Genomic DNA, 27,925 nt, shown 5'->3' with positions numbered 1-27,925 from the left:
AATAGAATAGAATAGAATAGAATAGAATCATAGAGTTGGAAGAGACCACAAGGGCCATCGAGTCCAACCCCCTGCCAAGCAGGAAACACCATCAGAGCACTCCTGACATATGGTTGTCAAGCCTCTGCTTAAAGACCTCCAAAGAAGGAGACTCCACCACACTCCTTGGCAGCAAATTCCACTGTCGAACAGCTCTTACTGTCAGGAAGTTCTATTGAACCTTCACAGGAAATGTAAATCTGTCACGTGATATAATAAATCGTTACAGCGTTTACAAAAGATACAGCTGGCTCCAACAACCAACCTGTTCAATACGAAGAAGGGGAAGAAAAGAGAAGAGGAATGAGATGGGAAATATTGCTGTAGACAAAACAAATTATTTTCTGGAGCACAGTGCGGCACGATAATAGGTAAATTGCACAGAAAGACGCGGTCCTTGACATGTGTCAGGTTTCACAGGTGGACAGGGATAGAGAAAAAACAGCTTTTCAAAAACAAAACATACACAGAGCTTAACTGGAGTGCCCGTTTTGAAAAGTTAAAACAGCTAGAAATTACATGACGCTCCCAAGGCACCTCCAGTGATTGAAAAACGTTTAGGCTGCAAACCCCAAAAAGCACTTCGTGAGAAGTAAGCTGCATGGAACACAGTGCAATCCTAAGCACGCCTACAGCCCCTTGAGACTGGCAAAGATTTTTGTTGTTGTATTTTGCAATAGGCCATCAACAGCACTGACGTTCTATGTGAGAAAGTGATTCAAACGAGATTTCTCAGCAATGTGGGTTCAGAAGAAATCCCAGAAAGCAAACGCCCAGCTGAGCATTGGGAGGATCCACTTCCTTCTGTGTGAGACAAGGGTTAAGATCTACCTCTACATTAACCTTTGCTAAGATGTCACCCGATCAGGGCCGGATTAAGGTATGATGAGGCCCTAAGCTGCTGAAGGTAATGGGGCCCTTTATATGTCCAGCTGTCCTTTCTCAACAACAAATTACCGCTGTTTTTTGTGTTGAATATATGTTATATGGTAATTTATAGACCTAATAGGTATCTAAAGCCATTTGCACATAACAAAATATGTATTTTATCAAAGTAATTGTTGAAAAGTCCATGCAGAATGCAAAGTCTATGCAGAATGTAGGCACCCTATATATAGAAATTAGCAAACCAGTGATATTTTAGGGAGCTGGCTAGCAGGCTGGGCCCATTGCTTATATCATAGGAGCCAACACAACACAAAACACTGTTGCTGTATGTAGGTTTTATTGTATTTGTTTTTTATCTTATATTTTGGAAATGTACATCCAGTTGTTTTTTTCCTTTAAATTTTTTTGGGGCCCCCAAGAGAGTGGGGCCCTAAGCTATAGCTTGTTTAGCTTGCAGACAATTAAAGGAGTCTTAAGTTGATTATTTGTGGTACGCAGGTGGCGCTGTGGGTTAAACCACAGAGCCTTGGACTTGCCAATCAGAAGGTTGGCAGTTCGAATCCCTGCAATGGGGTGAGCTCCCGTTGCTCGGTCCCTGCTCCTGCCAACCTAGCAGTTCGAAAGCACGTCAAAGTGCAAGTAGATAAATAGGCACCGCTCTGGCGGGAAGGTAAACGCCGTTTCCATGCGCTGCTCTGGTTCGCCAGAAGCGGCTTAGTCATGCTGGCCACATGACCCGGAAGCTGTACGCTGGCTCCCTCAGCCAATAATGCAAGATGAGCGCCGCAACCCCACAGTCAGTCACGACTAGACCTAATGGTCAGGGGTCCCTTTACCTTTACCTAAGTTGATTATTAAAACCATTAGACAATCATGGGTGCAACGTTACAGACACTGAACTAGGAAGAAAGGGCCACGGAACTTAATGGGACTTGGTCCAAGGACAGAGATAGAAAACTACACTGTCAAACTGTATCAGATTTCCACAGGGAGGGCAGAGCAATTCTGGGCAGGAGCGGATTGGCAGATGTACTCCAGCCATGTCAGTTTGGACTGGCCAGGGCAGAAAGCAGGATGGGGTGGAGGCAGTTTTTTGTTCCTTTTCAATACAGTGGTACCTCGGCTTACAGGCGCTTCAGGTTACAGACTCCACAAACCCAGAAATAGTACCTCGGGTTAAGAACTTTGCTTCAGCATGAGAACAGAAATCGCATGGCGGCAGCAGGAGGCCCCATTAGCTAAAGTGGTACGTCAGGTTAAGAATAGTTTCAGGTTAAGAATGGACCTCCGGAACGAATTAAGTACTTAACCCAAGGTACCACTGTATGTGTGTGCATAATGTGATACCAGGCACATTTGGTCTCTTACAATGGTCTGACTCGGTATAACACAGTTTCCTATCTTTCTTCTATGTTCCTTCTTAACCAATTCATCCAACTGGCCAATCAGACGAAGGTTGCTGCTATACCCAAGAATCCTTTCTGCCCCCTCAATCAAAGTGGAAATAAAACAGTTTTCCGGCCAGGTTTCCCCACATTTCTTAACAGAAAAAAATCCAAACCCTTTCACTACAAAACCATTAAAGAAAAATGATAGAGGGGAGGACAGTGGTTTTGGGGTTTTTGGTTGTGATGTGGGAGGGGCTCCTTCTGAAAAACTGAGCTGTTTGCGAAAAGGCTGCCCCGACGGCAGGAAAGAGAAAAACTTAAAGGGAGGAGGAGGGGGAAATTAATGGGGATAATCTGCAGGCAGATTTTAACTCGGGGAGAGAGGTAGAGATGGAAAGAATGTGCAAATATTGTACATTAAGACAGCAACTCCTCAGCAAGGCAAACTAACATGTGGGTGGCCCTGCGCGTTGGCCCTTTCAAAAGGATAAGGCAACGCTAGATCACATAATAGCCATGTCAAAGCTAATCCCCAAGAGGTACTAATAATATAATTCCACCTCAGAAAGAAACCAAGAAGGCAGGATCTTCAAATAATGCTGTGGGTGCCCCGACGACAATCACCCACCCTCCGCCGCGCCACGAGGGGTGGAGTGACAGGAATGCGCCTAGAGATATTATCTTACGGCTCCCGCACAGACAGGGCGGGCTTGCAACTGTCCGGCTCTCGAAAACCACGATTCGGCTTCTGAGAATAGATGGGGCTCAGGAGGATCAGACCTGAGATTTGGCTTCCACAATGGAGACAGACAAGAGCGTGACACTTTGCGGATGTTCAGGCGCTCTTAAAATGGTATTCCTGGGGGTGAGGGGCTAACAGATGAGAAAGAAAAGTGGGATCCTGGGAGCCCTTGTGGTTGTAATGGTCCAGGAAGGGTGGGAGGAGAAACACCCACCATCTGTGATTCATTGAGCGAAAGTTCTCACTGTCCCTCCTACATCGGAATGCAAAGCTAAATCCAATCTTGGATACCTAATGGGACGTTCGGATCGCCTACGTTCATTTGTATTCTTAAATCGGGATCTACAGAATGCTTTTACTGTTAGCATCTGCTGCTGATGTTTCTTCCCCCCTGTTATAAGAGCATATCTTCCTATATACATAAAAACGTAAGGCTGTTGTCACGCTTCAGTTTGCCTGACTGCCAACAGGCATGCGAGGGGCGGGTCTGTGAGGTGTAAAAGGAAGGGGTTTGGTCAACTGTGCAGGAAGGGCGGTTGGCAAAGGGACAGGTGGGGCTGGCGAGTGGAGCAAGCAGGGGCGGCAGTCAACGAATCAAAGTGAAGAAGCGTGATGCTTTTTCTGCTCTCTCGCAAGTCACGAACGTCAAACGTTACTTAATGTTAAGTGTCAGGGCTGCCTCAGGTCCCAGCTCACAAAAGACCAACGCCAAGTTCTTCTTATATACAAGGATGTTTATTGCAGTTCATTATTGGTTCCACAACCGAGGCGTGCAGCCCCGCGTCTCTTAGCCTTAGACGTTAGAAGTCCCCTCTGAATCGGTCCCTCCCCTACACCAGTTTAATAAGCTAACGCTGCTCCACCTTTTTCTCTCTTTCCTTTTCCGCAGGGTCTTTCTGCCCGCCGGGGTTCCTCCCCTCCTGCTTTCTCCTGAAGCGGAGTCTCCAGACTGCTCCTGCCCCCTCCTGCGGGCTTTGGGACCTGGCCCCTCCTCCTCCGGGCTCCCTGTTCTTCCGCGCGCCTCCTCATTTGAACTTGGCGCGCGCGCCCAACCTCTAACCTTCCTTTTGACAGTTATGCTACTCCCCTCACTGCCCTCCTCCCCTTCCGGGATGATGGCTTGCTCTGACCCCTCCTCCTTCTCTGCTGCCGGAGCTGTTTCCCCTGACACACTGGAACCTCCCCCCCCTCGCTGCACTCTGGTGGGGAGGCTGGCCCTGATTCCCAGCTGCCGCTTTGGGGTCCCCTGCTGGCCCCCCGCTCCTGACACTTTCCCCCTGGGGCTCCCCTTGCCCTGACCACGGGCGCCCCCTTCTGGGAATCCTCTGATTCGCTGGAGAGACTCATGGAATCCCCTGCGTCATTGCTATCTTCTTCCTCGCTGTCCTGGGATTCCTCTCCATCGCTCTCCATTTCCTGCCTTCCCTGTGCCTCTGTCCCTGTACCCCTGACATTAAGGGTGTGCCCGTTTTCACGTGGGAAACGGGGTAGATTTTTATCCATGTAAAGAAAGCCTGCTGGATCAGGCCCATGGCTCGCCTAGTCCAGCATCCTGTTCTCACAGCAGCCAACCAAATGTAAGCAGGATTTGGCCCCCTGCAGTATTCAGGCGCACTGCTGGGCATAGATGCAGGACATAGCCTTTGTCACATAATCTTTAGGCGCAAGGCAGAAACTTTCCTCTTCTCCCAGGCCTTTGGCTCATTAAACCATCAATAGCCTTTTAAACTGCGTTGGGGGTGTTGCTGCTGTTTTCGTTTATTATTATGATATGCATTTTTATGTTTTCGTATTGCAAACTGCCCTGTGATCTTGGGATAAAGGGTGGTATAGAACTTTAATAAATAATAGAAATAGCAGCAGTAGTCATCACTGGTAGCCTTTTCCCTCATGAATTTGTCTAATCCTCTTTTTAAAGCCGTCCCAGTTGGGACTGCCTCCTGTGGGAGTGAGTCCCACAGTTTAACAATGCGCTTTGTGAAGAAATCGTTCCTTTTCCCTTCCCTGAATCCTCCAGCGTTTCCACGAGTTCTAGTGTTAGATGAACATGTTCACTTTCTGAGCACCATGCGTAATTTTACAAAATTCTATCTTGCCGCCTGTTACCGTACTTTCTGTGTATAAGACGCCCCCATGTATAAGACACCCCCCTATTTTGGGGACTCAAAATTAAGAAAATGGGTGGGGGACAGGGTTGTTGAGCTTTTTTTTGGGGGGGGGGTTGCTGAAATTTTTCCACACGCGGCAAAAAATCTGCCTCTCGTCTGTCCCCTCGCCGGCAGAAGCTGCCAATTGCCCGCCCAATTGCTGCAGCGTCAGCCAATCAACACCAGCCCTTGTCGCAACAACCAATAACACGCCCAATAGCTGCTGACAGTCGTGGCGGCAACCTATCAAACTTCCACCCTATGCACTATCCATATATAAGACGATCGCCACTTTTTAGCATAATTTTTAAAGAAAAAACCCAAGTCTTTTCATGGAAAGAACAGTACTCACTTTTTCTCTAAACTAAAAAGTCCCAAATGCTGCAACCTTTCCTCACAGGTCATTTTGGCTGCCATTTTCTGAACCTCTTCCAACTCTAAAAGGTAAAGGCGCAAAGGGGCTCCTGACCATTAGGTCCAGTCGTGGCCGACTCTGGGGTTGCAGCACTCATCTCGCTTTATTGTCCGAGGGAGCCGGCATACAGCTTCCGGGTCATGTGGCCAGCATGACTAAGCCGCTTCTGGCGAACCAGAGCAGTGCACGGAAACGCCGTTTACCTTCCTGCTGGAGTGGTACCTATTTATCTACTTGCACTTGGACGTGCTTTCGAACTGCTAGGTTGGCAGGAGCAGGGACCCAGCAACGGGAGCTCACCCAGTCATAGGGATTTGAACCGCCGACCTTCTGATTGGCAAGTCCTAGGCTCTGTGGTTTAACCCACAGCGCCACCCGCTTCCAACTCTGCAATATCCCTTTTGAGGTGAAGGGGCCAGAACTATATGCTGGACTCCAAATCCAGTTGCCCTACAGATCTGAATCACGGCCTTGTGATGCCGGTAGTTGTATTTTCAGCGCCTTTTTTGGAATCATAGTTAGAAGGGACCACAAGAGCCATCTAGGAGGGAGACTTTTTGCAGGCAATGCCTTTCCCACCTGCCTTGCCCCACCATCCAGCCCCAGGAGTCTTTCCCAGTCCAGACTTTGAGAATAGCAGAAGCAGAAAGGAAGAGAGGATGTCAGTGATAGTTTTTAAAAATAAGCTGTGTGTCCTTGTTTCTCAGTTTGATCCTTTTACATGGTTTCGTACGTTTTGTGGTATTTTATGCACTGTGATTTGCTGCCATTTTATTGATTATAGATTAGTAATCTTTTGTTGTAACTGATGAGTGTAAACTGTTTAAATTATTATTTGCTGGCGTTTAATTTTATTGTTTACTATGGGATTCTAATGGATTATTGAATATTGCTTTATTTGATAGAAGTTTTTTATTTTAAAGATCTTGTGACTTTTTAAACATAGGATCTGATTGTTAGTATTAATGTTTGATGTTTTATTATTTTGGGGTATGTTGGAAGCCGCCCAGAGTGGCTGGGGCAATCCAGCCAGATGGGTGGGGTATAAATAATAAACTATTAATTATTATTATTATTATTAAATGCAGGAAACCTTTTGCCCAACATGGGGCTTGAATCCACAACTTCGGGATTAAGAGTCTCATGCTCTAAACCAGCAGTTCTCAACCTGAGGGTCCCCAGATGTCGGACTACAACTCCCATCATCCCTGAGCTCTGGCCTTGCTAGCTAGGGGTGATGGGAGTTGTAGTCCAACAACATCTGGGGGCCCACAGGTTGAGAAAGGCTGCTCTAAACTAACTTGTTTGTTTTTATTACTCTGTATTTTACAATGTTGTTTACATGCTGTAAACTGCCTTGAACCACCACTTGGGAGAAAAGGGAGTATATAAATATATTAAATAATAACAAAAACAACATGGAAGACGGCAGCTTGGCAAAGGCTCCCCTGTGCTGCTGACTGTGTAGCTCATATATAGTTTTTATATATATATACAGAGGTAAAACAGAGGCAGAGCACATAGATGCAAGGCATAGTTGGGAGATTATTATTGTTTTCAAATGTCAAGGCATTAAACTGAATCATGGGAACATTTCTACGGGAAATTCGTTTGACAGAAACAAATTGTTGCTGAATACACCGGCTCTCGCTCTCCGTCTGCCGTAACACGGTCTGATAAAGTACAGAAGTGCTACTGTAGGCCTCAAGGCTTATTTTGACTAAAGCTTAGGAATGCAACGTATAAACACAGGACTCCCGCATTACACTGTTACAACTTGCACTGGACAAAAGCCACATTTACAGAGAAATATCTCACAGGGATAAATCTCGTGTTTAGCTTTTTTTGGCTTCTTCTTTTTTTAAAACACACACACACAATTTCCTCACATAAATCACGCTCCCAAAATCCAAGAGGTGACTGATATACTGCAAGCAACTGCAGGTTCAGTTTATCTCGCTTTCAGCACTATCAAAAGGCCACCACCCTGTTTACCTGGGCGAGGATGAACAGAACCAATGCAAAAAGGTGGCATCCAATTACGTTCAACTTTGAGTAGACCCATCGAAATCAATGGATCTCTGCTAGCCCATGTCCCTTCTTTTCATTTTTTTTTTTTGGAGAAATTTACATGCTCACTGATTGTAAAAACGACAACCCCAAAAACCTAAAAGGGGTTTACAGTGGTACCTCTAGATACGAACGGGATCGTTCCGGAGCCCCGTTCGCATCTAGAGGTAAACATATCTAGCGATGGCACGTCTGCGCGCGCACGCGTCACTTTTCGGCGCTTCTGCACATGACGTCATTTTGAGCGTCTGCGCATGTGCAAACGGCGAAACCCGGAAGTAACCTGCTCCATTACTTCCGGGTTGCCGTGGAGTGCAACTCGAACGCGCTCAACTCGAAGTGTATTTAACATGAGGTCTGACTGTACAAAAGAAGAATTAAATTATCAGTAAAAACAGTTAAAAACAACTATTTAATTAAAAAACAAAACCAGTGATAAACAACAACAACAAGAAGATTAAAACATACACCAGTGTCAGGGAACTGACATCGGAGGGAGAGGCGAAGGGGAGGCTCCCAGATGATGCTGGCGAAGGACCCAGCAGCAGGGGGAGAAACAGCTCAGTAGAGGGGGAAGCCAATCAGCGCAACACCGGGTATAAAGGGGGGCAGACGGGGGAATTGGAGAGAGGGCTCCAGGACTCTTCACCGGACATCAGTGAGGAGAGCCCAGGTCCTCCGCTACCCACGCCTTCCCTGCGCAGAAGACTCCCGCGCAGTGAGAGGAGGAGGAGGCTGGGTGTCAAACAACTTTTATGTTGGAAGAGGTTCAAGAAACACCCACTGACGGATTCTGCCAGTGACTGAGGCAGCCACGATGAGAAGGGGCTGTGCAGTCAGAAAGGTTTAACAAGGCAAATTAACCGAGAAAGGCACCAGTTTACGCATGAGTAACTCATACCTATTACAACCAGCATTCTGCATATTTGGGGAGGCTTCTCCGAAATGTTTTTTGCAGACACCAAAAAGAGTACAGCGAAGGCACCTGCCTGATGCCAAGATTCAGGGAGTTCCAAAGTCAAGGTGCTGCCACCCTGAAAGGTAAGTTTTCTTACAAATATGGAACAGATATTGGTGTGGCACTTGTAACAGTGCCAATTCCACAGATCGAAGTGGTCAAATTGGGATATATGGAGGAAGACAATATCATGAGCGAATGAGTCTCAACTTATTGAGGGCTTCGTACGGTGGTACCTCGGGTTAAGTACTTAATTCGTTCTGGAGGTCTGTTCTTAACCTGAAACTGTTCTTAACCTGAAGCACCACTTTAGCTAATGGGGCCTCCTGCTGCCACGCCGCCGCTGGAGCATGATTTCTGTTCTCATCCTGAAGCAAAGTTCTTAACCCCAGGTAATATTTCTGGGTTAGTGGAGTCTGTAACCTGAAGCTTCTGTAACCTGAAGCGTCTGTAACCCGAGGTACCACTGTATACTAATAGCAACTGGAAACCAGTAAAGGTGACTGAGCACAGCAGGGCTGTTGTGGGAATTGAGTAAGGAGAAAGAGAACCATGTTTAACACCTTGAGCTCATGGACGGAAAAGGAAGGATAAAAATGGAATAGATAAAGAATAAGGTCTGATCAGCTGCTGGTGAAATCAACTGAATACAACCAACTGGATAGCTCAGTTGGTTAGAGCATGGTATTGATCATGCCAAGGTTGCAAGTTTGATCCCCATATGGGACAGCTGCCGGTTCCTGCATTGCACGACGCTGAACTACATGGTCTTTAGGGTCCCTTCCAACTCTATAATTCTAGGATAACAATCAGTGCTTCTCCCCCCCCAAAAAAATGTTTAGGGGTACAGTGGTACCTCGCAAGACGAATGCCTCGCAAGACAAAAAACTCGCAAGACGAAAGGGTTTTTTGTTTTTTGAGCTGCTTCACAAGACAATTTTCCCTATGGGCTTGCTTCGCAAGACGGAAACGTCTTGCAAGTTTGTTTCCTTTTTCTTAACACCGTTAATACAGTTGCGACTTGACTTCGAGGAGCAACACATAGAACGCGGTGTGGTAGCCTTTTTTGAGGTTTTTAAAGACTTTGGTGATTTTTGAAGCTTTTCCAAAACTTTCCCGACACTGTGCTTCGCAAGACGAAAAAAATCGCAAGACGACAAAACTCGCGGAACAAATTAATTTCGTCTTGCGAGGCACCACTGTACTCTCATTTTGACTCAAGAAAATCACAATTTTATAGTTCAAATCATAAAGACCATAAAGAAGGCTGATCGCCGAAGAGTGCTCACTGGAAGGACAGATCCTGAAGCTGAGGCTCCAAGACTTTGGCCACCTTATGAGAAGAGAAGACTCCCTGGAAAAGACCCTGATGTTGGGAAAGATGGAGGGCACAAGGAGAAGGGAACGACAGAGGACAAGATGATTGGATAGTGTTCTCGAAGCTACCAACATGAGTCTGACCAAACTGCGGGAGGCAGTGGAAGACAGGAGTGCCTGGCATGCTCTGGTCACGAAGAGTCGGACACGACTAAATGACTAAACAACAACAAAATAGTTCAAATCGGGAAAAATAAATACAGCAAATGGATAAAAGTGCAGTCGTACCTCGGAAGTCGAACGGAATCTGTTCCAGAAGTCCGTTCAACTTCCAAAATGTTCAAAAACCAAAGCGCGCCTTCCGATTGGCTGCAGGAAGCTCCTGAGCCAATCGGAAGCCACGTCAGACGTTCGGCTTCCGAAAGAACGTTTGAAAACCAGAACACTCACTTCAGGGTTTTGATTGTTCGGGAACCAAAACCTTCGATAACTAGGCTGTTCGAAAACCAAGGTACGACTGTACAAAGATTCACAAAATGTTTAGGGCGTCCCACCAGGAAAAAAGCACTGATAACGATAATTCCTTCCACCACCACCACCCTGCGCTTCGAACTTCAGCGGTTTTCAAATCCTTTGAACTCTGCCAGGTTATCAATGTTAGCAACCAAGCAAATTGTATTCTTCCCCTCCTCCTCTGACATCAATTCCAATGGAAGACACAACAGATGTAGGGAGAAGAGACTCTAGAATTACATGAACCAAAATAGGTGATCGAGTCTGCATCTTAAAGCACTTGCTGCCCTCTTGTGGCAAGCGACCAGCAAAAGAGAAATCAAGAAAAAGGGGAATGTATGACTCGCTTAAGATATTTATCGTCGTCCCTTCTGCTTATCGCGCACCATCAACACTGATTGAAATCTACAGTGGGGCTTTACAGTCTAGAAGTCACCGTTCTTATATGGCCTCTGTTAACTCACGTTCTGAGTTTAACTACTGCATCGATATCCCACCGCTTTTCTCTCCCAGGAGCTCAAGGTAAGATCTATGGTTCTCCCCTGCCCATTTATCCTCGTAACAGCTCTGTGAGGTAAGTTAGCCTGAGAGGCTGTGACTAGCTCAAGGTCACCCAATGAGCTTCATGTCAGAGTGGGAGGATTTGAACTCTGCTCTCCCAAATCCTAGCCTGACACCCTTAACTGTTGTACCACACTGGTTCACTCAATCATGCCATTTGACCAAAACGTATTTAATAAAACAGAACCATTCTCTCTCTCTCTCTCTCTCTCTCTTTTTCTCTCTCTCTATATATATATTCTCCTTGGATGTTGACGTTCTCTCAACTAACAGGTTTTCCCATTAATAGCTACAGCTACCACCCTGAAAATACCGCTCCTCCGTCAAATTAGCTGTTACCGGTTTCCAATTTTGGGCTTCCGCCCTAACAGAAAAGGAAACTGATAAACTCTGATAAAGCATCTTTATCGGCGCTTCTTCTAAAACTCTTCAATCACTGTCTACCACATATGTCCACTGCATATGGCAACATGGACTACCTAGCCTCCCACCCTCCCAAAATTTGGGGTGGCACTGAAATATCCATCTCAGAGCCAGAGATCACCCATGAACCAATCTAAAAGATTTCTCTTTAAGCCTTGCTGATGAGGAAGGAAATGGAGTTGTCTCGCACACTTTTTCTGAATCTATCCCCTTACTAATATCCTGACATAGACAAGCAAGTATCCCAGCAGACTGAGCCAGCAAAACGTTATACAGTGGACCCTCCGGATACAAATTAAATTGATTCCGGAGGTGTACACAACCCGAAAAATCCATAGGCAGAGGCGCCGCTTCTGCGCATGCGCACGGCACACAGAGCGCATCTGCGCATGCAACGAAACCCAGAAGTACACACTTCCAGGTTTGCCATGTTTGTAACCCGAAAGTTACATATCCAGAGTGGTACGTAACTAGAGGGTCCACTGTACAGTGGTACCTTGGTTCTCGAATGGCTTAGTTGACGAACAAATGCCACAAACCCGGAAGTAAGTGTTCCGGTTTGCAGACGTTTTTCGGAAGCCGAGCAACTTCTGCTTGAGTCCAGGAAGCTCCTGCAGCCAATCAGAAGCCGCGCCTTGGTTTTCGAACAGTTTCGGAAGTCTACCGGACTCCCGGAAGAGATTAAGTTTGAGAAGCAAGGTACCACTGTACGTTCCTTCTTGCCCCTGGGATATTCAAGGCAAGGAACCACCGCAAACATCCCATGCTCTGGGGAATAAATGTTATCGCTCACGTGGGAGACCTCGATGTGCGACACTTACGTTTTCCCAGGAGACCTTTTCAGCCAGAAGAGATCGTCACTCGTAATCCCATACTCCCGTGCTCCTGCGATCTAAGAGAAAGAACAAAAGAAAGGTGCAACCATCATAAGCAGACAAGAGCAGGCCTGCTGGGTCCGGCCAAAGGCCCATCTAGCCCAATGTCCTGCTCTTACAGTGGCCAAACAAATGCCTAAAGGAAGCTCTCCAGCAGCTCCTGGGTGTTTTCCACCCCAGATTCCTGGAAACTGGTGCCGAGAGGCACACTGCCATAATTTCCCCCTGCCTATCACCAGAATGTAGGGACATGAGTGGCGCTGTGGGTTAAACCACAGAGCCTAGGGCTTGCTGATCAGAAGGTCGGCGGCTCGAATCCCCGCAACGGGCTGAGCTCCTGTTGTTCAGTCCCTGCTCCTGCCAACCTAGCAGTTCGAAAGCACGTCAAAAGTGCAAGTAGATAAATAGGTACCGCTCCGGCGGGAAGGCAAACGGCGTTTCCATGCGCTGCTCTGGTTTGCCAGAAGCGGCTTAGTCGCGCTGGCCACTTGACCTGGATGCTGTATGCTGGCTCCCTCGGCCAATAAAGCGAGATGAGCGCCGCAACCCCAGAGTCGGCCACGACTGGACCTAATGGTCAGGAGTCCCTGACCACCACCGGAATGTGGCCCTCCCAAGGTTGCCCAGAGGACCACGTGGCCCTTGGGCTGAGAGTGTTTACCACTTGCCGTAGCTTGCAAATCAGGATCCATGCCTGGGTATAGGTGTGATGGCTTTTTCTCCCCTCCTTGTTGCAAATCTCCCGCTCCCTTCACCGTGGTTTGACAGCTGTACTGCCGCTAACCATGGCTGACACCAGCCAGGGTTGGATTTGTGGGAATGTTCTGGGGTGCAGGAGAGGATATATTGACTAATTATATCCTTATCCAACTTGTGCTAACAAGTTCCCAAAATATCAGCAGAGTTTATAGACATTCCCCTTAAAGTTCGCAACGGTAACGTGTGCACAGGTTCGCTAGAACCTCTATAATAATTACTCTGGTAATTTCCCCTTTGTTCCCTCTTAAAATACAAGACACAACACAGTCTTTATAAAAGTATAAGAGAGTTTACACAATATGATCCCAGACGGCAGACAGGCTTAAAAAGGTTACATATACTTAGAATCTATCTTGTTGCAAGATAGACCTTATCTCCTCTCTTGGCTGGGAGCCAAGAGGGCATCTTTACATGCTTCCTCATCGAAGGAAAATGGCAGAGAGAGAGAGATGGCTGCCTGCCCTGTGCTTTTCTCATTACCTGCACAGGTGAGGCCACACCCACCTCTGGTCACATGCGGAGGAAGTCCGTCCCCAGGAAGTTTACCTGCTTGCTGGACAGACATCCCTCCCCATGTTCTAACATGTACACTCTAGGAATGTTGTCATTGACTGCTCCTGTGTTTACATCCCACAGGATTAACGCAAAAAACTTACGTTTGTGGGATATTTAGGCCTTCCGCCCGTGGCAAGGACTATGTTTTCTGCTGTGAGCAATGCCTGGGGATAAAAAATGAAAATAAATCAAGAAGGAGAGTTTAAAGGAAAGAGCTGCCATCAAGCCCAAGCACGTGTACACTATTCAAAAGGATCCTTTACGGTATTTGCAAAACTATTAAAACTACATTTTATTTTATTTAAAAACAAAGGAAATATAGCCAAGCAACTTACCTCTTTGCCTTTCATCAGCCCACGAATTGTGTGTGGATCCACAAAACTCCCTTTCAGGTTTAAGTATTTCACTTTCCTATTATAATGGAAAAAGAAAACAGTAGCTTCAACGCTACTCTATTTGCAGCACGATCCTCAACCTGATCCTGCTGATTCTTGGGTAGATCCGAATCGCCTTGATCTGGGATTCAGCTGGATCTGGTGCACGTCCTGACCTAATTACGTCTATTGGTAACACAATGGTTGATACTTCTTAAGTAAAAACAGTTTGACTGCGTGAGAAAGAAGAATTGCATTTACTTATCCTGCAGCTGTACCCTGTGGCCCCAGTTCAAGGATTTGACGTGGTTTTGAACAGCTTTTGACATTGCAGACCTGGGAAGAAAGAAGAGGAATGTTATATTTGCTTTAAAACAAAACAGGCCATGAAGAATCACAGAATACTAGAGCTGGAACACGAGGATCATCTAGATCAGGAATGTAGGAATCTTTCACCCAACGAGGGGCTCGAACCCACGAGATTAAGAGTCTCATACCCAGCTCTACCTCTCTTTTAAATCAGAACCAGTGAAAGCGGTGAAGGTCCTGCGTGAGTGTCTGGAGACGGTTGGAGGATGGATGGCGGCTAACAGATTGAGGTTGAATCCTGACAAGACAGAAGTACTGTTTTGGGGGGGACAGGAGGCGGGCAGGTGTGGAGGATTCCCTGGTCCTGAATGGGGTAACTGTGCCCCTGAAGGACCAGGTGCGCAGCCTGGGAGTCATTTTGGACTCACAGCTGTCCATGGAGGCGCAGGTCAATTCTGTGTCCAGGGCAGCTGTTTACCAGCTCCATCTGGTACGTAATCTGAGACCCTATCTGCCTGCGGACTGTCTCGCCAGAGTGGTGCATGCTCTGGTTATCTCCCGCTTGGATTACTGCAATGTGCTCTACGTGGGGCTACCTTTGAAGGTGACTCGGAAACTACAACTAATCCAGAATGCGGCAGCTAGACTGGTGACTGGGGGCGGCCGCCGAGACCATATAACACCGGTCTTGAAAGACCTACATTGGCTCCCAGTACGTTTCCGAGCACAATTCAAAGTGTTGGTGCTGACCTTTAAAGCCCTAAACGGCCTCGGTCCAGTATACCTGAAGGAGCGTCTCCACCCCCATCATTCTGCCCGGACACTGAGGTCCAGCGCTGAGGGCCTTCTGGCGGTTCCCTCATTGCGAGAAGCAAAGCTACAGGGAACCAGGCAGAGGGCCTTCTCGGTAGTGGCGCCCGCCCTGTGGAACGCCCTTCCAGCAGATGTCAAAGCGATAAACAACTACCTGACATTCAGAAGACATCTTAAGGCAGCCCTGTTCAGGGAAGTTTTTAACGTGTGATATTTTACTGTATTTTTGGTTTCTATGGAAGCCGCCCAGAGTGGCTGGGGAGGCCCAGCCAGATGGGCGGGGTATAAATAATAAATTATTATTATTATTATTATTATTATTATTATTATTATTATTATTATTATTATTATTATTATTATCATCATCATCTTGGGCTCTGCCCACTGAACTATCCCTTGTTTTAAGAGAATAATGAGAGAAAGAGGCACATCTGCTAGATATTTTGTAGAAGACGTTCACCTGTCTGTTCTCTATGTATCCAGACATCTCTTAAGCAAATCATCAGCAAATTTGGCATGATGGTTTTTGCCTATGTTTTGATGCCATTTTGAATGAAGATGGCAGGCAAAGGCTTTCAAAGCTTTTGCACTGCTTTTGATAACCGGTTTCAAAATGGCCCTGACTTTTGTTTGGTTTCCAAGCAACACCAGGTATGAGGCTGCAGTTTCCCATAACCGCATGTGGAAAAGGCAGTGCGGAGGCCACAATATGTGCAAAAGCGTCACCTGAAGTCATGGTCAAGTTACATGACACCGCACGTGCAAGAACCAGAGCATAGTCACCTCATGGACTGCCCAGCAGAGTGTTGAGCTGGCCCAGGAATATATTCTGCTTATTTAGTTTTTATTTGAATAGATTCATCTATCGCTTAATTGGTTTTTTAAAAAAACCAACAACAACCACCATGCACTTTACATAAAACCATATAAAATATTCATTTAAGAACTCTCATAAAATTAATACATTAAAAACAAATTGGCATACAAATTTATCAAAGTACAAATAAAACCAACAGTTCTAAAAACAAATACACATAATAAACCTACAGTGGTACCTCGAATTAAGAACTGAATTCGTTCTGGAGGTCTTAACCTGAAACTGTTCTTAACCTGAGGTACCACTTTAGCTAATGGGGCCTCCCGCTGCCACCGCGCCACCACCACACGATTTCTGATCTTATCCTGAGGTAAAGTTCTTAACCTAAGGTACTATTTCTGGGTTAGCGGAGTCTGTAACCTGAAGCGTCTGTAACCTGAGGTACCACTGTACTTGTTCAAATTGCATGTCGTAATTGCACGGCTGGGTAGCCTTGCCTAAACAAAAAAGCTTTCCAGCCAGTGCCAAAAAATCATTCAACCAATACGCTTTCCTTAATATCAATGGGCAGGGAGTTTCAGAGAGCGGGTGCTTGCAAGTGTAGCCAAGAGGGACAAAAAGTATTATGCAACCTCATATGGAAACGTGGAAACTGGCCCTTGTTCAAGTGCCACGTGTTTCCATATGAGGTTGCATAATACTTTTTGTCCCTCTTGGCTTGCATCTTATTTGCAGTTCACCAGGGCCTTAGCCAGAAGGGTCTTTTCCATCCTTTGCCACCTGATCCATCTCAACTGCAGATGCTAGATAATAGACACGAGACCTTCTCCATCCAAAAGCCTGTCCTCTCCCCAACAATGTCAGAAGCAGTTGTTGTTGTTTAGTCGTTCAGTCGTGTCCGACTCTTCGTGACCCCCTGGACCAGAGCACGCCAGGCACTCCTGTCTTCCACTGCCTCCCGCAGTTTGGTCAAACTCATGCTGGTAGCTTCGAGAACACTATCCAACCATCTCCTCCTCTGTCGTCCCCTTCTCCTTGTGCCCTCCATCTTTCCCAACATCAGGGTCTTTTCCAGGGAGTCTTCTCATCTCATGAGGTGCCCAAAGGATTGGAGCCTCAGCTTCAGGATCTGTCCTTCCAGTGAGCACTCAGGGCTGATTTCCTTCAGAATGGAGTCAGAAGCAGTAGGGCCTCCTAATTTATAAGCAGTCCAGCGAGAGGCGCTGGCTGCTCTTCCTCCTCCTAAGTCTCAGTACTGCCTTTGTAGAACTCAACAGCGAGCAGGCAGGAAGCAAAACCAGAATTAGTGGGCTCTGTCCATCATTAGCGCTGTCTCCACCTGTCCCTGTCTCCACCTTGTACTGGACTTTCTCTCCTTCCTGCTGCACTGGTCCTAGTTGGCACCAGCCTCCACTGTCTTTTCAGAAATTGAACCCGGAGCTTCCCCACCACCCCACTGCTGATTTCCGTGCCTCCCCCGGTTCCATCCCCCCTCCTCCCCTTCCGAAGCTCCAGCCGAATTCTTTAGCGCTCTGGATAATACAAGGCGGCGTTAGAATCCTGCTGTTTATTTTACCACGCTGCACAGTAACCGGCTTTCAATTTGATTTATCTGTGAGCGCTGTGAGCTATTACTTAGGGAATGATTGCAAATCAAGACCATAAATAAAGGCACCTTCTGGGCAAGGACGCGAGGCTGGAAATGGAACAGGAGAAGAACCCGGAATTTCCATGCAAATATCTGAGTCCGTTTGCCCTGAAGGCACAAGTGTGGGCCCCGGATGGAGAATGCCACCAAGCCTCTGTTCATGCAGCGCTTTCTTATTGGATGATAAGTACAGCTAGCAAGGGGCGTGGCTCTATTTGAGGGCTAGAGAGAAACTCCCGGAGGGCCACATTCAGCCCCAGTCGTGAGGTTTCCCTGCCTTGCTTTCCATGGTGCTGAACTTGTGCTGTTTTTTCCTGAACCCAACTTTCCTGGCCTCTCTCTCCATACACCTGACTTGATCTGATTCGACTCCTCCTGCTGTGAATTTGCCCCATGCGCCTGATGAGCTTTCGCTCAATTCAGGCCACATCTTCAGCATGCATTTAAAGCACTATTATACTACTTGGACAGTCACCAACTCCCCCCGAAAGATTCCCAGGAACTGTATTTCCCCCTATAGAGCTACAACTCCCAGAGCGGTTTAAAAACCAGGGAATTCAGGCACTGTAACTCTGTGAGAACAGGGGTCTCCTAACAACCTTCAGTGCCCTTAAGAAACGACAATTCGTAGGATGCTTTTGTGGAAGCCCTGTTTAAAACGATATGGTAGTACAGTCATACCTCAGGTTACAGACGCTTCAGGTTGTGCGTTTTCGGGTTGTGCACCGCGCCGAACCTGGAAGTACCGGAACGGGTTAGTTCCGGGTTTCGGCGCTCGCACAGAAGCACTAAATCACGCTTTGCACATGCGCAGAAGCGCTGAATTCGCGACCCGTGTGTGCCCAGACGCGGCGCTGCAGGTTGCGAACGTGCCTCCCATGTGGATCATGTTCGCAACCCGGGCGTTCACTGTATTTTAAATGTACAATGCAGATGTGGCTTAAGTTAAGTCTAGGACTGCTCCCCACACCCTATCCTCATGAACTCCAGGCCTCCCCAGAACAAGATGTGAGGCATCGGGGCAGAGTATTATGTGTACTGGACAGATTGCGTCCAGGTTGGTTATCCCAAAACAAATGACCACAGTTCTTAGTTATTCCAGAAGAAATGTGGTGTTCCCTTCATCGCATATATGTGGAACACCATGAAGTAGGAATGGGGAATCTGTGGGCCTCCAGATGTTGTTAAGACTCCAAATTCCACCACTTCCAGCTGGCAAGGCCACTGGTCAGAGGTGATGGGAGTCGTAGTTTAGAAATAACTACAAATTCCCCCATCCCTTCAGTAAAGCAGATAAATGGGATTCATTTTACCAGTCATGATTCACGGGATAGGATACATTCCAGCCATAGCGCTGGGCGTCTTTGAGAGAACTTCCCAGAAGAGCTGCTTGGTGCATCAGCTTCTTAGGAATGCAACCGACGTTCACACAGGTTCCACCAAGACCCCATTTGGTTCCTGCAGAAAAACAGAAAAAAACGGACGCATGTGTTCAGTGCCCCAGCCTGTCCTTAAAACAGCATATATAAATATTGTTATTATTTGAATTTAGGCCCCACCTTTCCTCCCCAAGGGACGCGGGTGGTGCTGTGGGTTAAACCACAGAGCCTAGGACTTGCCGATCAGAAGGTCGGCAGTTTGAATCCCTGCGACGGGGTGAACTCCTGTTGCTCGGTCCCTGCTCCTGCCAACCTAGCAGTTAGAAAGCACGTCAAAGTGCAAGTAGATAAATAGGTACCACTCCGGTGGGAAGGTAAACGGCGTTTCCTTGCACTGCTCTGTTTCGCCAGAAGTGGCTTAGTCATGCTGGCCACATGACCCGGAAGCTGTACGCCGGCTCCCTCGGCCAGTAAAGCGAGATGAGTGCCGCAACCCCAGAGTCGGTCACGACTGGACCTAATGGTCAGGGGTCCCTTTACCTTTCCTCCCCAAGGAGCCCAGGGCAGCAAAGAGATATACAACTTAAAGCAAATACAACATCATCCGAAAACAGGGAAAACTTCCTAAAACCAATCTGTATTTTGCTTCATATTGTTACGTGCCACTCCAATCTTTGCTGAGCCACTACACGAGATTCCAGTTGGTGTAGGCGTACCTTTGGCAATGAGGCACGATGACGGCTATAGTGTATTGATCATGTAAGGCTTATTTACATATTTATAAAATCATAAAATGGTAGAGTTGGAAGGGACCACAAGGGTCATCTAGTCCAACCCCCTGCAATGCTGGAATCTTGCGCCCAACCTGAGTCTATGGAGGGGCTCGTAGCAGCAGCACCCCAAGATGTGACAGCTTATTTCATAGCAGCAGCAACAAAAAGCCAGCACCATCTTTTCTCTGCAGCCTATCCTGTGCTGCAGGGCGCAACCCAGCTTTACTGTTCTTTTCTCTGCTTCCTGGTTACATCCCTTCTGACCCCAACCCCATAGCTTCCCAGCTTTCCATTTCTACCTCAGGAAGAGGCCTCACATCTGCATTCTCACGCCTATTTCCTTTGATCCTGTGTTGTGTTAATGCCTAATCCTTTGATGCTCTGAACTCCCTAATTGTTTATCCTCCCCCTGGCCGTTCACCTCACAAAGAAGTCTGCCCGACTCCATTAACACTTGTTGATTTTGCTAGGATTGCAATGTCCAAGGCACAACTCATGAAGCCGTTCCTGGGTTAGCTCTTCACATATGCTAATTCCAGGGGGTTGACCGCGGCTAACCCCTCTCTTAAATACGCAGGAGTCTGGCTATTGCCAGTCATAACGTACTAGTTCGAATTAAATTCTAAACAATGATTAAACCCAAGCATTTAGCAACCACAGATCCATAACAATATATTACATGATGAGGGTAATGATGACCGAATTGTTTCTTACCTTTCGGAGATGGTTCCACATAATCTAACACAGCTACCTTCTTTCCAAATTGGGAAGCTTCAGAAATAAAAAGAAATCATAGAGTTATTTTAAAGGAAAGAGTAAGGCATCACCATTAGGGTGCCAATGTGTTTTTTTTTGGGGGGGGGGGAGGTTTGTTGCTTTGGTGAGTTATGTTTTGCCACTGCCTGTACCCAACATCCACTGCACCTTACTGTAATCACAGTGCATTCAATTTCATTTCACTTCATTCTCACTTTTAATTTGTATACCGCCTTTCTATATTACTACGTACAAGGCAGTTTACAAGCAGAAGAAACAAACAAAAAATACAATGAAGGTCACACACATCCTAAAAATTTGACCCAATACAAAGAAGCATAGAAGCATAGCTATAAAATGAACAATAAAGTAATATCCAATAGCCCATTAGAGTACACAATAACTTAAATTTAGAATACAGTATTACACAATAAATTAAATAACCAAGAGCTGGCCAAGACGCTGTTCCCTTATTTTCATCCCAAATTTCAATGACGGTAACTTTGCTGTCAAATTATGATGTTCCACAATAAATCAGGCCAGAGGTAACCAATGTACCATACTTTTCCGTGTATAAGACTAGGGTTGTTGTTTTTTATACCCAAAAACAAGGTTTAAAAACTGGGGGCATCTTATACATGGGTAGTGGGTAGGGGTGATGGGCGATGGGTTGCAGCTGTGAGCTGCATATTGTCACTGGCGAACTGAAGTGTGATTGGTGGCTGCGGCGAAGGGTCGCTTTGTATTGGCTGTGGGAAATGGGTGTGTGATTGGTTGCTGCGTCAAGAGCTGCTATTTACTTCCGCTGTCGGTGATCAGGTAGACGCTTGTAGCAGATGCGAGCGATTGTTAGCAAGCGGTGCGAGCGATTGCAATCGTCGGGCTAGTGATTTACTGCATCCCCCCACAAAAAACTCAACAACTCTTCTCAATACTCCCCCCAAAAAGCAACAACCTTGGGCCATTTTCTGAAATTGGAGTCCCCAAAATAGGGGGGGGGGTGTTATACAAGGGGGGGTGTTATACACAGAAAAGTACGGTGATCTCTCTCTAGATGTTTTGGGCTATAATTTCCATCAGTCCCAGCCAGCACAACCAATGGTTAGGGTTGATTGGAGTTGTGGTCCAACAAAACCAGGAGGGAACACTTTGGCTCCTGTGATCTACATTAAACACTATTGTTGCTTGACTCTTAATTGCAACCTCTGGGATGCAGCAGAGGGGCAAAGGCCTCCCTCTCAAGCTGCTCTTTGCCTATGGCACCATCCATGTCTTCCTGCTCCTCTTCCTCATCTGACAACACCTGCCCCCCCAGCCCCAAGCCAGTCAGGGTAGTGGGAATCACAAGCCCTCCATTAAAAGCAATCCGGACAAGCAGTCGTCTGCAGCCCCACAAAGGAATGGTGACCTAGGTTCTGCTGGACCACAACTCCCATTGTTCCTGACCATTGGTCATGCTGGCCAGAGCTGATTGCAGTTGGGAGTCCAAAAACATACGGGAGAACCAGACTGGCTAATAACCCTGAGCTAGAGCAACAAAAGGATGCGGGTGTCGCTGTTGGTTACACCACAGAGCCTAGGACTTGCCAATCAGAAGGGTGGCGGTTTGAATCCCCAAGACGGGGTGAGCTCCCGTTGCTCAGTCCCTGCTCCTGCCAACCTAGCAGTTCCAAAGCACGTCAAAGTGCAAGTAGATAAATAGGTACCGCTCTGGCGGGAAGGTAAACAGTGTTTCCGTGCTCTGCTCTGGTTCGCCAGATGGCCACATGACCTGGAAGCTGTACACCGGCTCCCTCGGCCAATAAAGCGAGATGAGTGCTGCAACCCCAGTTGGCCACAACTGGACCTAATGGTTAAGGGTCCCTTTACCTTTAGAGCAACAAAAGCAACTGGGAGGATCACCCTCAGATGAGCTGCCAACTAACACATTGCAATAATGATTTACAGATGCAGACCTTGCTACGGCATGGTGAATTTCATTACCCCTTTTGGGCGAAAGGCTAGGCAGAGATAATGTTGAGATAACTCAACCCAAGGAGAGCCCTGCTAATAATTCGGGCCAAAATCCAGCACCTTGTTCTCAAAACAGACAACCAGATGTCCACGGGAAGCTCAAAAGGACGACCTGGGCGCCACAGTGCTCTGCCCACCTGAAATTCCTAGCAAAACAGATATTTAGAGGCATAGTGCCCCCGACAGTGGAGACAGAGCATAGCCATTGTAGCAAATAGCCACTGATAGACTATCCACACCTCTGTATGCCCTGCCTCCTTCCCTCAGGAAAACCTGATCTTTAGAGCTCAATCGGAACAAACAGCAATCAGGTTTTCTGGGGATTGTCATTTGTTCCGATCTCAGAGCTGAAGAGCAGGTTTTCCAGGGGGAGGCGGAAGGGGGAAGGCGGAACCGCTTTGACCCATGCCTAGAAAAGTGTGGTTCAAGCGGGAAACAGTTCAGGCCACAAGTGGAAGTGTGAACAAGCCCTTTGGGCTTAATGTGAATTGTAAGCCCCTTCTTCCTCCTTTAATTCTCCTCCTCTACCCCCTGCTCTCCCACAGTATTTGTATTCCATCGATTTATAGAACGGTGCTATGATGTTGACAGTTTTATACTCGACCCCTTTCGCCATTATCCCGAGCAAAGTTAGGTTGCCTCACAACTGTGCATGATGCCATGAATCACCTTCTTTCGCGCAAGCAAGGCCGCCAGATCCTCCCCCGACGACTAGGAGATCATACTCGTGCTTCTCTGAAAGAGAGAAAGGAGAGATTTTTTTATTTATTTTAATAGCACAATCCAGGAGAGATGATGCTAAGTATCTGAAGAGGCAGCCTGATATTTGGTTGGTCTATTTTGTTATCCAGTTTAGGGCCCTCATACTTACGGGACCGCCTCTCCTGGTATGCCCCGCAGAGGACTTTAAGGTCCATGAATAACCATAGTTTAGAGGTCCCGGGCCCTAAGGAAGTCAGAATATCCTCCACCAGGGCCAGGGCCTTTTCAGTGATGGCTCTGACCTGGTGGAATGCTCTGTCCCATGAGACCAGGGCCCTGCAGGATTTAACCTCCTTCTGCAGAGCCTGTAAGACAGAGCTATTCCGCCTGACTTTCAATTTGAATTTAGCCTGATCTTTTATTCCCCTTCCTTCCCTCCCCCTCCCCTTTTTATGAAGATTACCCGCTCTGGGATCCCACAGCTAATTCTCCCCTGGTCTCCTCGCTGGCCCAAATAGGACTAATTTAGCCAGCTAGCTCTGGTGATCATCTAATGTTTATTGGATGGATTTTTCCCTAAATTGATTTTTGAACTTTGAATTTATTGTTATTCACGCTTTTATACTGTATTTTATGCTGTTTTTTGTTGTATCACAATTGTGTTTTAAGTTTGTTGTTAGCCACCTTGAGCCCGGTTTTCTAAACCAGGAAGGGCGGGGTATAAATAAAAAATATATTATTATTGTTATTATCTTGGCAGGGGGTGGTTACAGGTTGCTTGCCCAGTGGTACATGGAGTTGAACAGGTGCTGGGAACCTTTTGTTCTTCAGATGTTGCCGAACTACAACTCCCAGCATCCATAGCAAGCGTGGCCAATGGCCAGGGATGATGGGAGAGGTAGTTCTGCAACATCTGGAGGGCCCAATGTTTCACACACCTGGAACAGAACTTTCAGGAATGCCCTGGTTCACATATAACAGTTAACCGTGGTTTAGTTTAACCATAGTTAAAGTCGACTGTCTGAACCACCCCCTTGGCTTAATTATGGTTTATTTACTATTACAAGGATTGTTCAGCGCAGTAATCTATGGTATCAGTATTTGGAGGGTCCCCGTCCCCAAGAATGCTCCTATTTTCAGCTGTAAAATTGTAGATGCTGTGAAGCGTGTCACAAATCTCTCTCCCCTCTTTTTTTTTTTGCTGAGCTTCAGAATGACAGACAGAAACAGAGAGAATCACACAGAAATTTCTTTGCGATGAGCCTGTTTGTGCTCTTGCAAGGCTGTTGCAACAGTAGAAAATATTACCTCAGCTTTCCCCACCCATTCTAGGCAGGAGCACGCAGGAAAAGTACAAAACAGCTCTAAGCAAGGACATCTCATAACCCGGCACTGAGAATCTAGAAATTTCCAAATCGAGCATGCTGAGTTAAGAAAACAATGCAGAAAATACATGTTTTAATTGCATTCTCAGATGATAAGTCATCATGAAACACAGGAGACTCTTATGACAGGAGCTGGGTCAAAAGTGTCCCCAAATTTCCATCTGTTTATTTGTGCCGGGGAGAGGGAGACAAACCCCGCCTGTCACATATCTCAGTGACCCAAGTGGTTATGAGGGAAGGGGGAAAACAGCTTTGTGGTCTGCGCTCTTTAAGAAGGCCTTGGGAATTGTTTGAGAGGGAAAAGGTTGTTTTTTTCTTGAGGTTTAGTTGCCAGATAGGCCGTTGTGCAAAAAACAAACAAACACCAAAGAAGTGATTATTTTTAAGCCTGAAACATTATCATCGCTGGGTGCACAAGGGAGGAAATGAGATTTAGCCAAAATAACAAAGCGAAAAGAAACCCTATCAACCATCAGATTGCTGAAGTTTTGCTAAGAAGCACAGACAGTATCCGAATCAAGCCAGCCCTCCCCGAGTCGCCTCAGACGGCCCCCAAAATTGGCCAGATTGCATAACAACAAAGCAAATATCATAGAATCAGAGGGATGGAGGGAACGTTACAGGCCATCAAACCCAAGCTGATGTGACAGCCGGCTGCTTCCAAAGCAGACTAGTTTCTCTACTGCCTGTCTCTCACACCTTTAGCATCTTCCCGGCAGGCAAAAAGAGGGAAGAGAAAAAAAGGTAAGTAGGACGGATTGATAACAGGTTGGACATTCCCTAGGTTATGGGTGTGGCAGCTCAGTAACAAGGTGTTTATTTGGGGTGTGATTCTGTTTGCAGTTCCTATTTTAGTTTAGGGAAGCTTTTTAATGTTTACTAGATCACAGTGGTACCTCGGGTTACAGACGCTTCAGGTTACAGACTCTGCTAACCCAGAAATAATACCTTGGGTTAAGAACTTTGCTACAGGATGAGAACAGAAATTGCGCTCGGGCAGTGCAGCGGCAGCGGGAGGCCTCATTAGCTAAAGTGGTGCTTCAGGTTAAGAACAGTTTCAGGTTAAGAACGGACCTCCGGAACGAATTAAGTACTTAACCCGAGGTACCACTGTATTGTATTTTAATATTCTGTTGGAAGCAGCCCAGAGTGGCTGGGGAAACCCAGCTAGATGGGCAGGGTATAAATAATAAAAATTATTATTATTATTATTATTATTATTAGTAGTAGTAGTAGTAGTAGTAGTATTATTAATTATTATTATTATTACAGTGGTACCTCAGGTTAACTGTTCTTCACCTGAAGCACCACTTTAGCTAATGGGGCCTCCTGCTGCTGCCACACCGCCGGAGCATGATTTCTGTTCTCATCCTGAAGCAAAGTTCTTAACCCGAGGTACTATTTCTGGGTTAGTGGAGTCTGTAACCTGAAGCGCATATAACCTGAAGTGTATGTAACCCGAGGTACCACTGTATTATTATTATTTTAGGGGAGGGCTGCGGCTTAGTGGTGGAGCACCTGGTTCACATTGCGGAAGGTCCTGGGTTCAAATCCCCGGCATCTTCAGGTAGGGCTGGGTGAGACCCTGGAGAGCTGAAGTCGGTCAGTGTATAAGACAATACTGAGTTGGATAGACCAATGGTTGAACTCTGTTCCTATGTACTTAGTATTATCAGAATAACTGTCTATTAGATTTCTTACCTAAAATTCACCGCAAGGTCCCAGGGGAGGTGAAAACAATGCAAAAATATAAGATTAAAAAAATATAAAAATGCAAGATTAAAATCGGTTAAGACAGTTGGCAGTCAAAAGAATATACCGCATTGCAGGGGGTGCGAGAGAATCTTCCCTTGCAAGGCTGATCTCTATAAACACAGACTCAAACTGTGTACACACATTACACTTAACGCATATGGCCTTCCCCAAAGAATGCTGGGAACTGTAGTTCACCCTCACAAAGCTATAGTTCCCAACAGCCTTAACAAACTAGATCCTTTGGGGTGAGTCAGGTGAGTCAGCTCAGAAGCAGATCCTGCTGTGGTTCGAAGGACCTCCCCCCCAAATTAGCAATGTTGATAAATACAGTATTCAAATTGCTACGATCTTTTAAAAATGGGTCTAACTGTATTTTGAATGTTGTACCACCGCAGTGACTGGATGGGTGCTCACATCAAGGAAACGCCCCCTCCCCCAAAAAAGCTTTCCTGAATGTAACAGGTTTTTTAAACTAGATTGTTGTTCAGTTTCATTACTTTTGTACTTGATCGATTAAAGATTAAAGTTCTGAATTGCTCAGAGACAGTGGTTAATTGGGCTGTACAGTGGCCGCTCAGGTTGCGAATGTGATCCGTGTGGGAGGCACGTTTGCAACCCACAGCGCGCGCAACCCGCAGCGCCACGTCTGCGCACGTGCGGGTTGCGATTCAGCGCGTCGGCGCATGCACAAAGTGTAGTTTAGCGCTTCTGCACATGTGCGACCGCTGAAACCCAGAAGTAACCCATTCCGGTACTTCCGGGTTTCGGCGGGTCCGTAACCCGAAAAAACGCAACCTTAAGCGTCTGTAAGGTATGACTGTATATGAATGTGCCAACCAAAACAACAAATCTCCCCATAAGCATAGCATAGTAAGCGCCATTAGACAGTGGAACAGACTCCCACAAGAAATGGCGGACTCTCCTTCCTTGGATGTTTTTAAGCAGAGGTTGGATGGACATCTGTCGTGTTTTAAACAAGCTGAGATTCCTTCATTGCAGAGGGTTGGACTAGATGACCCTTGGGGTCGCTTCCGACTCTACAATTCTATGATTTTGTATCAGGTAAAAGGCATGTCTACAATAGTTCTCCCTGACATCTACACAGGAAAATTTACAGTCATACCTCGGGTTAAATTTGCTTCAAGTTGAGCGCATTCGAGTTGCGCTCCGCGGCAAACCGGAAGTAACGGAGCTACTTACTTCCGGGTTTCGCCGCTTGTGCATGCGCAGATGCTCAAAATGACGTCACGCACAAGCGCAGAAGCAGCGAAAAGCGACACGCGCGTGACAAGACGTGCCATCACTAGATACATTTACCTCTAGATGCGAACGGGGCTCCGGAACGGATCCCGTTCGTATCTAGAGGTACCACTGTATTTACAATAGTGCATCTAGTCATGTAAGTGAACACCTGCAGTTTGAAGAGCTACAAGACAGAAACAGGTTGATCCCTAAAGTAAGAACTAGGCTTTGCCACCCGGATAAAGTAAACAGTAAGCTTGGAACAACCTCTTTGCCTAGTCAGCTGGAGCGAGTGTGAATCACAGCCAG

At 46.6% G+C, this 27,925-nt stretch overlaps 1 protein-coding gene across 1 annotated transcript in view; it reads right to left on the bottom strand.

The window, feature by feature from the left end:
• The window catches only part of TXNRD2 (thioredoxin reductase 2), a 69,211-nt gene that overhangs the window by 39,291 nt on the left and 1,995 nt on the right, over positions 1-27,925 (bottom strand). The window contains exons 2-9 of the mRNA XM_081174974.1: positions 23,202-23,267; positions 20,478-20,534; positions 18,925-19,069; positions 14,286-14,360; positions 13,986-14,061; positions 13,752-13,814; positions 12,283-12,353; positions 285-304 (exon numbers count right to left, since the gene is read on the bottom strand). Coding sequence (XP_081031100.1) covers positions 285-304; positions 12,283-12,353; positions 13,752-13,814; positions 13,986-14,061; positions 14,286-14,360; positions 18,925-19,069; positions 20,478-20,534; positions 23,202-23,267 — 573 coding nt within the window. The remainder of the gene's footprint in view (positions 1-284; positions 305-12,282; positions 12,354-13,751; positions 13,815-13,985; positions 14,062-14,285; positions 14,361-18,924; positions 19,070-20,477; positions 20,535-23,201; positions 23,268-27,925) is intronic.

The sequence above is a fragment of the Podarcis bocagei genome (genome assembly GCF_964188305.1).
Source record: "Podarcis bocagei genome assembly, chromosome: 16".
In the NCBI taxonomy this organism is placed as follows: Eukaryota; Metazoa; Chordata; class Lepidosauria; order Squamata; family Lacertidae; genus Podarcis; species Podarcis bocagei.
This window is presented reverse-complemented; position numbering and strand designations above follow the sequence as displayed.